General features: G+C 45.2%; 1 protein-coding gene across 1 annotated transcript in view; it reads left to right on the plus strand.

The window, feature by feature from the left end:
* Positions 1-14,256, plus strand: part of WDFY4 (WDFY family member 4) — a 284,669-nt gene that overhangs the window by 117,809 nt on the left and 152,604 nt on the right. The window contains exons 29-34 of the mRNA XM_055345541.1: positions 788-993; positions 1,810-1,979; positions 4,511-4,636; positions 9,785-9,949; positions 12,685-12,888; positions 13,605-13,719. Of these exons, the coding sequence (XP_055201516.1) occupies positions 788-993; positions 1,810-1,979; positions 4,511-4,636; positions 9,785-9,949; positions 12,685-12,888; positions 13,605-13,719 (986 nt within the window). The remainder of the gene's footprint in view (positions 1-787; positions 994-1,809; positions 1,980-4,510; positions 4,637-9,784; positions 9,950-12,684; positions 12,889-13,604; positions 13,720-14,256) is intronic.

Raw genomic sequence — 14,256 nt, forward strand, 5'->3', positions numbered from 1 at the left:
GAAAGTTCCATGTGCACTTGAGAAGAATGTGTATTCAGTTGAGTCCAATCATCATTTTAAAATTCATTTTTGAGGGGAACCCTGGGGGGCTCAGTGGTTTCGTGCCTGCCTTTGGCCCAGGGCGCGATTCTGGGGTCCCGGGATCGAGTCCCGTATCTGGCTCCGGGCATGGAGCCTGCTTCTCCCTCCGCCTGTGTCTCTGCGTTTCTCTCTCTCTCTCTCTCTCTCTCTCTCTCTCGCTCTATCATAAATAAATAAAAATAAATCTTTAAAAAAATAAAATTCATTTTTGAAAGTGACGGTTAAACATATATTTGCCTAAACTTATAAAGAAAGATGCATAAATATTGGACTATTCCACTTAGATTAATTTTGACTTGTGTATTTGAAAAGGGAGTTAACTAACCATTATGTATTTTATGAGACTGTACTGATGTAATTAGATGGGTGGCTAGTCAGACACCATAACTATAAATACTAGTGGAGTAAGGCTATCAAGGGGCCTGTACACTTGTCTATCTTTTGATAGTTTCTGATTGCTTTGAAAAGCTCTGGCCAACATACAATCAGCCATTAATAAAATATTCAGCCATTTAACAGCAACTTTGCCAGCATTTTATTTTACCATTCCTTAAAAATATAACATGTACTTCACTAAGTAATATCCAGATTAACCTTAATTTGCTTATCCTAGGTGACGAGTGAAGTTGGACATTATTTGTATTTTCTGCATGTGTCATTTGCTCATGGACTGGGAGATAATTTATTGATTTATTGATCCCTGCAGGACAAAGGAAGAGATGTTTCTGAACCTGGGGCCTGACTGGTTCCTGCTCCTTGTGCAGGGCCACGTGCATCCCAGCACCACTGTGCTGGGCTTGAAATTGCTGCTGCACTTTTTGTCAAGCCCCTCCCTCCAAGGGCGATTTAAAGATGGTCTGTCTGCGGGATCCTGGGTGGAGCACAGCTCTGAGGGTGTGGACATTGTGATAGGTGAGTGTGCAGCCTTCTCCAGGAAGTGGTGGGCCACCTCCTTCTGGGCTTCGAGTGATGACCTGCAAAGCTCCTTCCTGCTTGGGGCCTTCATAGCTCTAGCAATAGGATCACCTTGACCCCTGACCTGGATCACCTCTGTCCCCTCCTACTTCCTGGTTAGGATCCCCTTTGTCCTTTATCCTGCTTTACAGACACTGGGGGCTTCCTTCCATTCCTCAAAAGCTCCTTAGCTCTTTTCCTCTTCCTGAGACGTTCCCCTAACCCACTATACCAGCAAGGCTCTCCTGGCTGGTGTGGGTTCACCCTCAGTGCTCAGTTCAAATGCCACTTCCTCCAGGACAGGAGGATACCACCTGAATTAGGGTGCCTCTGTTAGACTCTCTTTGCCCCTATTACTTTTCTTGTCACAATTCACAAGCATATATTTATTTGAGTATTTAATTCCTTAATGTCTCTCCTTCCCCCTACATTCTAAGTACTTGGTGAGGGTCTGGGGCTCCATATATTTTGTTGAAATACTATGTCCCTATTGCTTAGTATAAAGTTGCCCTATTGCGTCTAAAGTAGTAGGCACTAAATAAGTATCTGTTTTTGAATAAATGAATGGATGAATGAATATGTCAGGAATAAAAAAGGAACTCTGTATTGAATACTTTCTTATGCTCATATATGTATGATGTATATTTTTATCCGGTGTTTCTATGGGATGAGTAGGTGGCAGGGAATTTCTTTGTGTGTCCAATCCCCACCTTGACCAGAAGAAATAGCAATTGTTCTCAACTGGATTTTGTGCCCCTGCCACTTGATCAATAGATAACCTGAAGAGCCAGCCCCCCATGCCGGACCAGAGCCCCTGCCTGCTTCCTGGATTCCGTGTCTTGAAGGACTTTCTGAGCCACCATGTGCATATTCCAGAAGTCTACCTCATTGTGTCCACCTTCTTCCTGCAGACGCCTCTTACGGAACTGATGGATGGGCCGAAAGTAGGTGCCCCTGGGATGGAGTGACATACCTGGTTTTCTGATCCCATGTGACCAAGGTGTTCCCTAAGATTCTCCACCCCTACCTCCATCCACTTCTTCCAACTCGTGTCATTTGCTGACCCACTTGTGGTGCCATCCCCTTAGCTAGCTCTTCAGATTCCCTGAGCTCCTGGGCCACTGCCTTCCATCCTCCCTGTCAGCCAGTCTGTGTTTTTACCAGTCCCACTTTAAGTCTTTCTCTTTCTGGGCATAGCTAGAGAACTCACATGATGATGGGGGTGTCATTGGGAGGCGAATTGCTGCCACTATACAATTAAAGCCTCAGTTTATACCTTCTGAAAAGGCATGTCTCTTTACCTTAGCCATGGTCCTTGATTCCCCTGTGTTTTAGTGTAAACACATATGCTTTCAAGTCTTCTGCCTCAGAAGGGAGAAGAAATGTGTGGGAAATATCAGAAAGGGAGACAGAACATAAAGACTCCTAACTCTGGGAAATGAACTAGGGGTGGTGGAAGGGGAGGAGGGCGGGGGGTGGGGGTGAATGGGTGACGGGCACTGAAGGAGACACTTGACGGGATGAGCACTGGGTGTTATTCTGTATGTTGGTAAATCGAACACCAATAAAAATTAATTTATTAAAAAAAAAAGTCTTCTGCCTCAAAGCTGCCCTTTTCTCAGATGACTTAGCTCACAGTGGGAGTGAAGGACCCCAGAGGAGGGCATTGCCTTGGCACCCCACTCTTCACCTCCTATTTATGCCGTGGCCCTCTTCATCTATTGTTGCTGGCAAAGAGTAGCTCTTCAGACTGATCTGGATTCCTTCCCCTCCTTTCCTGAGTGGCCTTACCAGTGATTGGTCCTTCTTTCTCCTATATTTCCAGCATCTCCTATTCTATGGACTTATTCCTCACAGACCATAAGTACAGTGAACTGTGTCCCACCTAAAGCCAGAAGCTGCCCCCTTGACTCACATTCTTGACTAACTGCTGTATTATTTATCATCCTTTTGTCCTTCCTTAGCCAAATTTCTCCAAAGAGGGGCCTACACTTACTATATATAGCTTCTCACCATATACCCAATCCCTCATTCATTTGCACCACATCCAAGGCTTCACGAGCTCCCCTGTGGGATCGGGTTCAGACTCCATAGCTGGCATCAAGACCCTTTGTGATTGGGTGCCTACCTTGTCTCTTCAGTCCAGCTTCCTTGCTTGCTTGCTCTTTGTGCCGTGGATCTCCTCAGTCACCTCTCTAATAACACCAGCTACTTCGTGCTCGCCTCCCCTGTGCCTTTAATGAGCTTTCCTGTCACTTGCCTGGAGATGTGTCCTCTCTCAGTACTCAGCTCAGATTCCACCTCCTGCTTAGATTTCTAGACAGGAAGAATCATTCCCTCCTGTGTGCCTTAGCACACCTCCCTCTTATATACCATCGTCACAGTTACATAATTTCCTGTCTCCTTAGCTACTGAGGTCCTCAAGAACAGACCCTACTTCTTACTCACCTTCGTGGGTGCCCAAAAAATAGTAGATTCAGAAATTGTTCCTCAGTCTCAGTTGTGTTGAATTAAACTTCACTGAATTGAAATTGGGGGAGGGGCATGGCTCTGTAAATAGAAGGCTAGAAAATCTACCTCTTGCACATCCTTATATTTGATCTATCTAGATCTTTATATATGCTAATACTATTATAGATCACACTTCAAAATAAAGTTCTTAATATGCTCTGCTAAGTTCACTGAAATCCTGTATTTCTATTTCTCCAAGAATATATTGTAGGGAACAAACATCTGCTGAATGTCAGGACTCATGAGAGATGTTTTACATATTTTATTTTGCTTGATATTTATAACCATCTCATGGGGTGGAGAATGTGATTTTCATTCTACAGAGAAGGAAACTGAGTGGCCAAGAGGCTGAATAACTTGCATAAACCCTGCTTTTAAAGTAGCAAAGTCAGGGATCCCTGGGTGGTTCAGTGATTTAGCGCCTGCCTTTGGCCCAGGGCGTGATCCTGGAGTCCCGGGATTGAGTCCCTCATCAGAGTCCTTGCATGGAGCCTGCTTCTCCTTCTGCCTGTATCTCTGCTTCTCTCTGTGTGTGTGTGTCTCTCATGAATAAATAAATAAAATCTTAAAAAAAAAAAGTGGCAAAGTCAGATCTCCCAACTGGTCAACCCCCATGGCCCCTCTGCTATACTTGGCACTTTCCCCCAAAGGCTTTGAATTCCTCATATGTAATCTCATTTACAAAAATTCATTAAAGTTGATTGTGATCTCAAACCAAATGCAAGAGCTAAACTCAATACAAATTGCTGGTGGGTCTGCAGCATCTTCTTGGAGGAATGTATTTCCCCTAGGCACTGCCGAGTGACTGAAGTTCACCACATAGGCCAGCCACCAAGGCTGCTACTGTGCTGTTTTGCCTTTCCAAACACTCAGGCCCCCTGGGAAACACGATGGGCTGGCTGGAAAGCTGGTCCCCTTGGTGTGCTGCTGGACATCTCTCTACATCCCTTGCTCCCTCTTTCAGGATAGGTTGGATGCCATGCTTCGGTGGCTCTTGCAGAAGCATCACAGTGAAGAAGTCCTCCGGGCGGGGCTGTGCACTGAAGGTGCCCTTCTGCTCCTGGAAATGCTGAAAGCCACCATGAACCAGGTGAGATTCATTCCCTGCATCTCATGAGGAGGTTCTAATGGGAAGACAAGTTTGGAAGAGTCACATTGACTTTTTCCAGCAGCTTCCCTCACTGGTAATTAGCAAGTGTTATTCAGAATGCTTGGTAGAAGAGGCAAGGTGGGTTCCTCATGATCACTTGGGTGCTCAGTGGAAAACCTAGCCTAAACGTCCCCAGTGGAGTTTATGCACTCTTGCCAGAAGACATTTGTTTTTCATTTGTTTAAATATTTGATTTTCTTCACTGGGTGATTTAATGCCTTCCAGTAAAGGGAACATTTCTGTTTTAGGTCAGGAGCTTCAGGGGACTTGTAGAGGGTGGAAAGGGGCCTCTTCCTTCAAGGAACTCACATCCACCAGGACAGGTGGGGCTCCAGTGTGACTGAGCTGTGAGGTAGAAACCTGTTAGAGAAGACAGGCGCTCACCAACTACATACATGACATGGAGAGCCATTAATTCAGGCCTTCAGGGTCCATTAGAAATAGGTTAAAAAGTTATTTTCAACATGGAGGCAAGTGTGAGGCGGGGGGGGGGGGGGGTAAAGGCCATGTGGCCTGTGAATGGGAGTAATCATGAGCCAGATGAACAAGAACTTGCATGGGAGGCTGAAGACTTTTGACTCTGTTCAGTAGACCCCAAGGGTGACTGGAGGCTTGTCCTGTGTGGGGAAACCTTATTGCTTCTATAAAATGATGCATGTTTACCTTTACAATTTAAACAAAAGAGAAAGATAGAAAGTAAAAATCACCTGAAACACTCCCAGGCAGAGATAACCACCATGAACTTTAGTGAAATGTTCTTCCAGACACCTAAGATTATACCATATTCGCACAGAGGGTTAGGTCACATAAATTCCTCTTGTGTTTTTTTCCCTCAATATGTTGTTGGGAATAATCTATATTTGTACATGGAAATTTAGGTTGTTTTTCAGAATGTTCATTGTTATAAAAAGTCTATAATGAACTTTCTTGAGCAGATATCCTTTCCCTGTAGTTTGATATTCTCATTAGTGTGAATTCTGGGATGTAGGTTGTTAGGTCAAAGTGTCCTCGATATATTTTATTTTGATGCACTTCTCAGGAAGGTTGCATCAAACATTATACATACACGCTCTTCTATCTAATGTACATCCCGCCATCCCGTATGTGAGTGCCCATCCCAGTCCTCATAGCCCCAACAACATTGCCCAACTGCTGATTTCATGGTCGAGTTCACTTGTATTTATCATTACTGAAATTGATAGCATTTTCATATGCTTATTAGCCATCCCTATTTATTTTTCTGTGGATTTATTTGTATCTTTTGCCAGTTTTTCTCTGTGCGTATCTGTGTGTGTTATGAGATTATGCTAAGAAAGTATAGATAATACTTTTTGCTCTTTTTAAAAACAAGAATGTATATAATTTTTATTAATACTCTTTTAGCATGTAATTAATTAGGTGATCATATGCTTTTTTCTTCTAGCCACTTACCTACAACAAATTGCATCAATAGATTTGATTGTTCTTATTCCTTTAGTGCACCTCCTTCCGTTTGTAAATATTTTATTTATGATTTTGAGTGCATATTTATAAATGATAGTGGGCTGCAGTTTTCTTTTTGTTATGTTTTTCAGGTTTTGATATCAGTATTATGCTAACTCACTGAAAAAAAAAACCTGTTTTTCTTTCTTTTTATTCAAGAAGAGGTTAAATCCATAATTCTTATATTATTTAAATTGTTCTTATGAAACTCTTAGGCCTCAACTTTTTTCATTATTGCTTTGTTTAGGCTCTTAAATGTCTCTTTGACCTTGTTTAGGTAATAGATATTTTATTCAGTTTGTACAAATGGTCTCTTTTAATTTATTTAATTTTCTGTATGATTATTTCCCCCTTCTTATTCAGTATTTGTAGACTCGGGCTGTATTTATCCCACACCCTCCCATTACGTAAGGAGCTGAAGACTTATAGATTGATTTAAAGAACCAACTTTGGATATATTCTCCTAATTTTTTTTCTGTCTAATTCTAAGATCTTGGTATTTGGCATCTTCAATTTTTTTTTTTTCTGGAGCTAATGTGATCCAGTTTTAAAGACCTCTTGACTCATATATATTTTTTAATGTCCCTATGGTTAAACTTTTTGGTTTTTTTATTGCTATCATTTTCATTTTGTTTTGTCCTAGTCAGAGCATGTGATCTGTATACTCTCCATCTTTGGAATACTTACTCATGTTTCCATTATAGACCTAATGTTCAATTAATTTTTGTGTTGGGTGCCTGAAAAAAATGCATATTTTCTGTTTGCAGCATAAAAAGCTCGTTACCTTTCTAATGGTTAATGTTACTTTTTTCTATTTGATACTTTTAATGTTATTTTTAAAAGATTTTATTTATTTATTCATGAGAGACAAAAAAGAAGCAGAGACCTAGGCAGAGAGAGAAGCAGGCTCCATGCAGGAAGCCTGATGCAGGATTTGATCCCAGGGCTCTGGGATCACACCCTGAGCTGAAGGCAGATGCTCAACTGCTGAGCCACCCAGGAGTCCCAATGTTATTTTTAAAAGCAAACAAAATGAATAACATGAAAGCATGTAAAATAAACAAAATATATAGTATGCTGAGAGGAGTAAAAAAAAAAACCCAAACATTTACATTATAAAGTCAAACATAAAATGGTTATCTGATATATTACAGGCGTGCCTCTTAAACTGGGTCAAAAGCCAAGACCCAATCTTCTGAGATCTAACAAACATGTAACAAAAATCAGAGTGACTCCAAGATTGTTCTGGTTTAATGAACAATTAAAAGCATCTGTCTAAAAGCATCATTCACCAAATATAGTAGACAAACATTGCGGTGTAGAAGGCAAAGACTGGAAAGATGAGAGAAAAAGGCCAGGGACTGTACTGTAGGAAATAACTCTAACTAATGTTTCTCAGTTTATTTTATTTTATTTGTTTTAATTTTTGCTTTGAACTTTACTTGACATCATTCCCTTACCCAGTGGTAACTGTAAATTGGTTTGCATGTTTTTGAACTTGTTGTGATGTGAACTTGAGTACATACCATATGTACTCTTTTGCATCTGGCTTCTTTTACTCATTGTTATGTTTGTGGGATTTGCCCCTGTTGTTGTGTATGTCAGTAGTTCATGCTTTTTTATTGTTGAGTAGTATTTTTTTGTGACTATCCATCCATCCATTCTGGGTTGTTTCCAATTGGTAATATGTACGCTATGTACGCATCTTCTGTGGATGCATATAGTCATTTCTGTTGGAAATATATCCAGAATGAAAGTGGGCATCATAAGCTGTACATATGACTTGCTTTAGTAGATATTGTCAAACAGTTCTCCAGAGTAGACATGCCAAGCACACGCACCAGCTCTTCTTCTGCCAGGGTTCTAGTTGCTCCACATCCTGGCCAATGTGTTGCATTGTTAGTCTTTTAGATGTTAGTCACTCCGCTGTGTGCAACTATCCTTTGGAACAGACAGCTTTATATCCACTGTGCAGGTGTAGAAACTGAAGCTTATGGAGGTTAATTCAGTTGCACAAGGTCACAGAGGGAGGGCATAGTGGAGGCATGTGGGTTCAGCATTAGCCTTACAGTGCAGGTTACTAGCATGTCTGAGAACTTACAGGGGTCCCTGTTGCTCAGTACCTCAAGTCCAAATTCCTCTTTCAAAGTCTGAGTCTTATATCTGACCTTACCTTTCAGCTCCTTCTCTACTGACCCTGTGCTAGTCACTATGAAATAAGCCTGAAGTGCTAAAATGTCTCCTATTCTTAGAACAATCTTCTGAAGTGGGTCATGTCGGGATCCTTGTTTTACAAGTGGGCTGAAGCCACACCATCAGTAAGTGGCAGAGACAGCATTCAAACCAGGCAGACTGACTCCAGAAAACGCTCTCTGAACTCTGAACTCTGGTATTCTCCTGTAAATCTAATGTTTGCCCTGACAACCTGTTGGAGAAGCCAGAAGCAAGTGACTTCAGAAACAGTGGCTCCGCTACCTGTTCAGCCCAAACCAAATCCTCACCAAATCCTGCGAATGAGATTTGAAACTGCTCTCCAAAGGTCCCACGCACACTACCTTTCCTTCTGCAGTTAGGTTTGTTGCTTCCAAGTACTTGATAGCTACTTGGTAAACAGGGACATTGTAACTCCTGCACACAGGGATAAGACTTGAGGTGAGCTGGTGGAGAAATGAGGAAGCCACAGACGGGGAATCCTGGGACTGAGGAACCCAACATCCACCTATAACATCTGTAGGAGTAGGCCGAGGCCCATTCAGTCTAACTGTTGGCATGGCCCTTATTGTTGGATGACCCTGATATTAATTGCCAGGCAGTCCATTCAGGGCATAGAAGGACCTAAGGCAACTGCTGGACCTGTGGAAACTAGAGTCAGTCTCCACACAGAATGGCTGGGCATGGCTGCCCAGGGGAGCTGGGCTTCTTTGGGGTGCTAGTGTGCAGCCAGGATGGAGACTCAGCCGTGTGGCCAAGGCCAGGTTATGGTGTGGGGGCAAACAGATGCCCAGTCCCCTCAGGATACTGGATATCAGCTCAGTGTAACATGATCCAATCCAGACCCCTGGCTGGTGGGGCAGGGACTCCTCAAGATCTGCCAACCTCAGACAAGGTTTGTACAGATATTAACCAGGGGAGAATCCACACATGGGAGTATCAGCATTGGGCTGGGGAAGGCTGGAGTCTGACTGGTGAGTCCCTTGAGCACAGAGGCTGTGTCTAATCACACAGAGGCAGAATAAGAAGATAGCCAGACTTTGTAGCGAGATTGCCTGGGTTCAGTTCCTGGCTTTGTCCATTATCCACTGGGTAACCTTTGGTAAGCTACTCACCCTCTCTGTGCCTCTGCCTTCCCATCTATAAAACAGGGGTAAATGTAGAGAGTTGTGAGAGGAGAAGAGGAATGTGTGTGAAGACCTTGGAACAATGCCTGCACATATTAAACCCTCTCCCAACTGATGATTGGTATCCTGGGCTAATCCACAGACTTAAATGTCGATAATTAGGTGTCTTGTTGACAGTCTCAGAAATCCTTGGATTTTAGATCCTCTGGCTCCTCTGCAGCCCCTAGTCGTGCTCCCATGCACTGCCTTTCATGAAGTGTGCCTTCAGCCCTCAGCAGGCTCTGGAGATGACGCCTGGGAACAGACTTTCCCTGCCAGTGTGCTGCAGTTCCTTGGCCTTGTACACAGCACCTACCCTCAGGACCCTGCATGGCGGGCCCCGGAGTTCCTCCAGATGTTGGCTGCAGTCACCTTCCCTCTGGGAACCCATAAGGTAGGACATGTCACTGCCCTGCCTAGTAAGAGCAGGGATAAGCAGCATCATGCTTCAAGGGCAAAGAGAGAAATTTTTCCCTACTTTCTCCCCAAATTAAAATGCATTTTAAAGCAACTTGGCTGAAACGTTAGGTAAAAAAAACTTGGGTAATTTTCCATTTTTTGGCTGAGATGCAGCTTGAGGTTGCTTTCAGCTCTGAGATTCAGTAATTTCTTGAGTTGTCAGGAATCTCAGTAATGAGGAACTTGACAGACCAAGTCCAGTTCCATATGGAATACTCACACACTGCTAATGTGAAGCAACAAATTCCATCCCAGGAAGCCAGTGGGCCATGTACCGGACAGGAGACAGGGAACAGGAAGTATCCTGTCTTCTCATCTCAGGACCCTCATCCTGTTTGCAGGCCTTGACTTGGGACTTTTTGTGGTCTGAGGGTTTGCTGAGGGCCAGCTTAGAGCCAGACAAGCCAAGGCTGGGAGGGCAGAGGACCAACTGGCTCCTGAGGATGCAGCATTTGTGGGCCAAAGGAAGAGTGGCCCAGCAGGCCCAGGGGACTGGAAGTGTTTGGCAGCTGAGAGGAACAAGTGAGGATGGTGTGAAGGGCACGTGCAGGAGAAGCAGGGCAGACATCCCCTCATCACGCCTAACGTGGTGCAGTAGGAAACATTCCCCAACAGGGAGGGTATACTAGTGACACCTATTTGCAAATTCATAACTATGGCTACAGGAACATGTTAGAAGGCACGCAGTGTTAAGTGGAACATTTAGAAGCTGTGCCAAGCACAGTGTTGGCATATAGTATTTGCTCCATAATTATTTGCTAAACAACCAAATGGATAAAACCAGTCTGTTCTTTCAGCTAATCTTTTCTAGAAGTGTGTTCATGTTCACAGCTGCCGCCTGCTGAATACCTACAGCAGTCCTGAGTTTGATGCTTTACCTAACTTTAGTAGCACCCTAAGCAGGTGGTTTCTGTAGGGGGGGAGTGAGATCCAGAGGGGCCAAGAGGGGCTGAGCAGTTTCTGTTGCATTTAGTGGGGGCTGTGTGGCCCATCTTACAAAATGTTTGAGAGAATGAAAGAGGCCACAGTTTACATGAGTCAGGATTGAAACCTTGCTCTCTGACCCGAAAGCCCACATCCTTTCCATCAGTCAGTTTAAAATAAAATTAAATGGTCAAATAAAATTTGAGTAATTAGTTTCAATGAAAAAAACTAAATATAAAGACTAGAAGATTTACAAAAAGATAAAGTGGTTTGGTGAGTTAATACCAACTAAAGGAGAATACTGGAAAAGTGGGCATTAAAAAAAAAGATATAGTAAAGAGCAAAGGAATTCACTGTGGGCAGTGCTGCTGGAGGGGTGGTGGATGGGACAGAGGCCATCTGCCCCTGGGGCCAGGCAGAGAGGAAGGACTATCCCTCAGGCTGCCCCCCACCACCTCCCAAACTGAGGCCTCTGGAGGGAGCCAGGACCCTGAAGTCTGTGGCCTGACATTCTTCATCCAGATCCCCACCTTAGCTCTGACACCCGCAGGCCAGGCTCACCATCTGTTGAGCTGAGGTTCCAGGTGGCTGCCTGCCAGCAGCCCACACTCTGATCCAGAGCTCTTCCTCCTCACACTCAACAGTTCCTGCCTGGGGGCAGGTCAGGCCCAAGGTCACCTCCCCAGTGTCCGCAGATGAGCCAGATCCTGTCTTGGGACTCCTGGCTCCAGTTTCAAAGTGCTTATCCCCACACCTCCTAGCCTTGTCCCAGCTCTGAGTCCGCTTCAAAGGCCTTTGTTGCACAGAAAACATGATAGGCCCTTGTCGTGCAGAAGGCTGGTGGCCAAAAGGCTTCGATTTGCTATAAATATATATGGCATCTTTCCAGGCAAAGCCGCATGGAGCTAATTAATACAGTCACCACCTCCCTAGGTGCCCTTAAATTCATTTTATGGCTTAATTAAGAACAGCTGCATTAATTTTATGAATGAGCAAAGGGAGGTGCCAACAGATGAATACGCATGGAAAGTTCATGGGCCGGGAGTCAGGAGCCCCTGGCTGAGTGTCCTTGGGTGTGTCATTCAGTCTCCCAGCATCCCCATGTCCTCCTGGATGGATCTGGGCTGACAACTCCAGCCTCATTGATCTAATATTTTTATAAACAGAAATGGGAAAGTGAAGGCCAAGGGGCTTCAGGGGTTTGAATGACAGAATTTGAGGAAGTCCTACTTGTCCCCCGAGAGGGTCCTGTCTGTCTAAAACTGTGGAGCCTGGCAGGCAGTAAAGGTAAGGGCTTCACCAGAAGGTAAGAACAGGCTCTCTTGACCACAGCCCATGGTACCAGGCATTGCCATATGCACTGTTCTCTCATTGTGGCCTCATGTGTCTTTGTGAGGCCTTTTCATGGTTGTCATTTGACCCATTTGACCCTTGGAGCTGTGGCTCCAAGGAGGGACATGGCTTGCCCAGGACACACCCTGGGCTTCATCACTGAGCCCTGCAGTCCTCTCTTGCTGTATGCTCAGCTTCTTTCCATGATTCCTGCCTATCTCATATTCAGAGACCACAGCAGGCTGCCTGATGAGCAATGGGACTCTGGGCAAGTTGCCTTCCTCCTCGGAGCCTCAATTTTGTTACACGTTAGTGGGTTTGATAAGAATCCCACCTGTGCATGCCTCACAGGTGGATGCGAATGTACTCTGAGGCAGGGCAGCCCCCTCATGCTTGGGTTCTCTTATCTTTAAGGAGCCCATGACTCAGCCCGCCCAGAATGCCAGCAGTACTGGGGCTGAGGCTGACCGTGACGGCATTGCAGAGCATTTACAGGCTCCTGCCAAGTCACATCCCACCCAGAAGCAGCTGAGGGAGTTCATGCAGCTACTCTTGAGGGAGTTCTTGCTGGAGGCTTCCAACCCCAAGCAGTGGCTGCCACTGGAAGTGCTTCTGGAGGTGAGTTACAAACAGTGTTTTGGGGCTGTGTGCTGTGGGAGCAGGCCTGGGGGGACATGGGCACCACAAAGGCAGAGGATGCCCAGAAAGACCTGAGAGCACATCCTTTTTTGAGAGCTCATCCTTTTTTGAGAGCTCATCTAGGCCTTCAGATGAGAACATCTCCTGGGACTGCAGGGATGTAGTGGGAACTGAAGACCTTTGCACAGCAGGGAGACCACCAAGCAGCATGGAGATAGATGGCTGAGGGCAGGTCTTGGCCAGGTCCCTAGAAGCAGAGCCTAAAGCAGAGATTTTTGGTAAAGTCATTAGGGGGCTGTGCTCTCAGGGGAAGCAGAGAAAGGATACAGAGGGGGACAGGGGAAGAGCGAGCTAAGAAGGTCTCTGCTGTATTCTGGTCCCAAGGGGAACACTGGTGTGCTAGTTGCATCCCAGAGTTGGCCCCACCTTGAGTTCTTGCCCAGTACTCATTGCCTGTGGGTCCTCCACAACTTGCCTCCTCCACCTAGGAAGTGAACATCACCTCTTAGGTGAGGGAATTTCATCAACAGAGGGCGATGCCCTGGAGAAGAGGCAGTTGTGAGAGGTGGGCAGCCTACATTTCCAGCAGCTGTGGTATTAGCATATGGGCCAAGCAGATGGGCACTAAGTGGACATGATGGCTGTGTGGCCTTGTGGCCATGTGGCCACTCTCTTAGTCCTTAGTATGCTTCTAGGCTTTTCCAGACAGTGCCACCAGCCAACAGAAGCGAGATTTCCAGTCTGAGATCCTGCTTTCCACCATGGAGATATTTCACACGATGAGTGGAGGCAACGTGCCCTTGCTCAGAGGTAAGTGGAGGTGACTTTCTCCTCCTTTATGACACAAAGCTTCTGACAGCCTAACATGAAAGCCAGTGTGCCCACCAGCCCCTGGCCCAGCCCCTGGGTCACAGTGCCACAGGGCCCCTTGAGAGCCATGGGAAGCTGCACTCTACCTGCACATCAGTCCCTCCAGGAATCTGCAAGGAGAGCTCACCAACCCTGCCCAGAGGCCCCAGGAGAGGCACACTTGCCACTTTTCATGACATTGTTGGGCTACTCAGAGCCTCTGAGCTAAAATCAGTTCTCCTCTGGCTTCAGTAGGAGTGGCTTATTCCCATGAGGGAAGTCAAGATGTCACCTGGAATTTAACATTCTTCTGCTCAGCATCTGCACCCAAGACTGGGCACAGCAAGTATTTCTTAAATGGAAAATGGATGAACCTGGATGACGATGTTGCCACTACCTGTAAGAGGTTCAGATCGAAGCTGCCTTCAGAATGTTTAGTTCTAGGGCAGCTGTACCTTCCCAACAAGATTAAACAAAAGTCCTCCTTGTAGTTTCTGA

This window comes from Nyctereutes procyonoides, unplaced genomic scaffold, assembly GCF_905146905.1.
Source record: "Nyctereutes procyonoides isolate TBG_1078 unplaced genomic scaffold, NYPRO_anot_genome, whole genome shotgun sequence".
In the NCBI taxonomy this organism is placed as follows: Eukaryota; Metazoa; Chordata; class Mammalia; order Carnivora; family Canidae; genus Nyctereutes; species Nyctereutes procyonoides.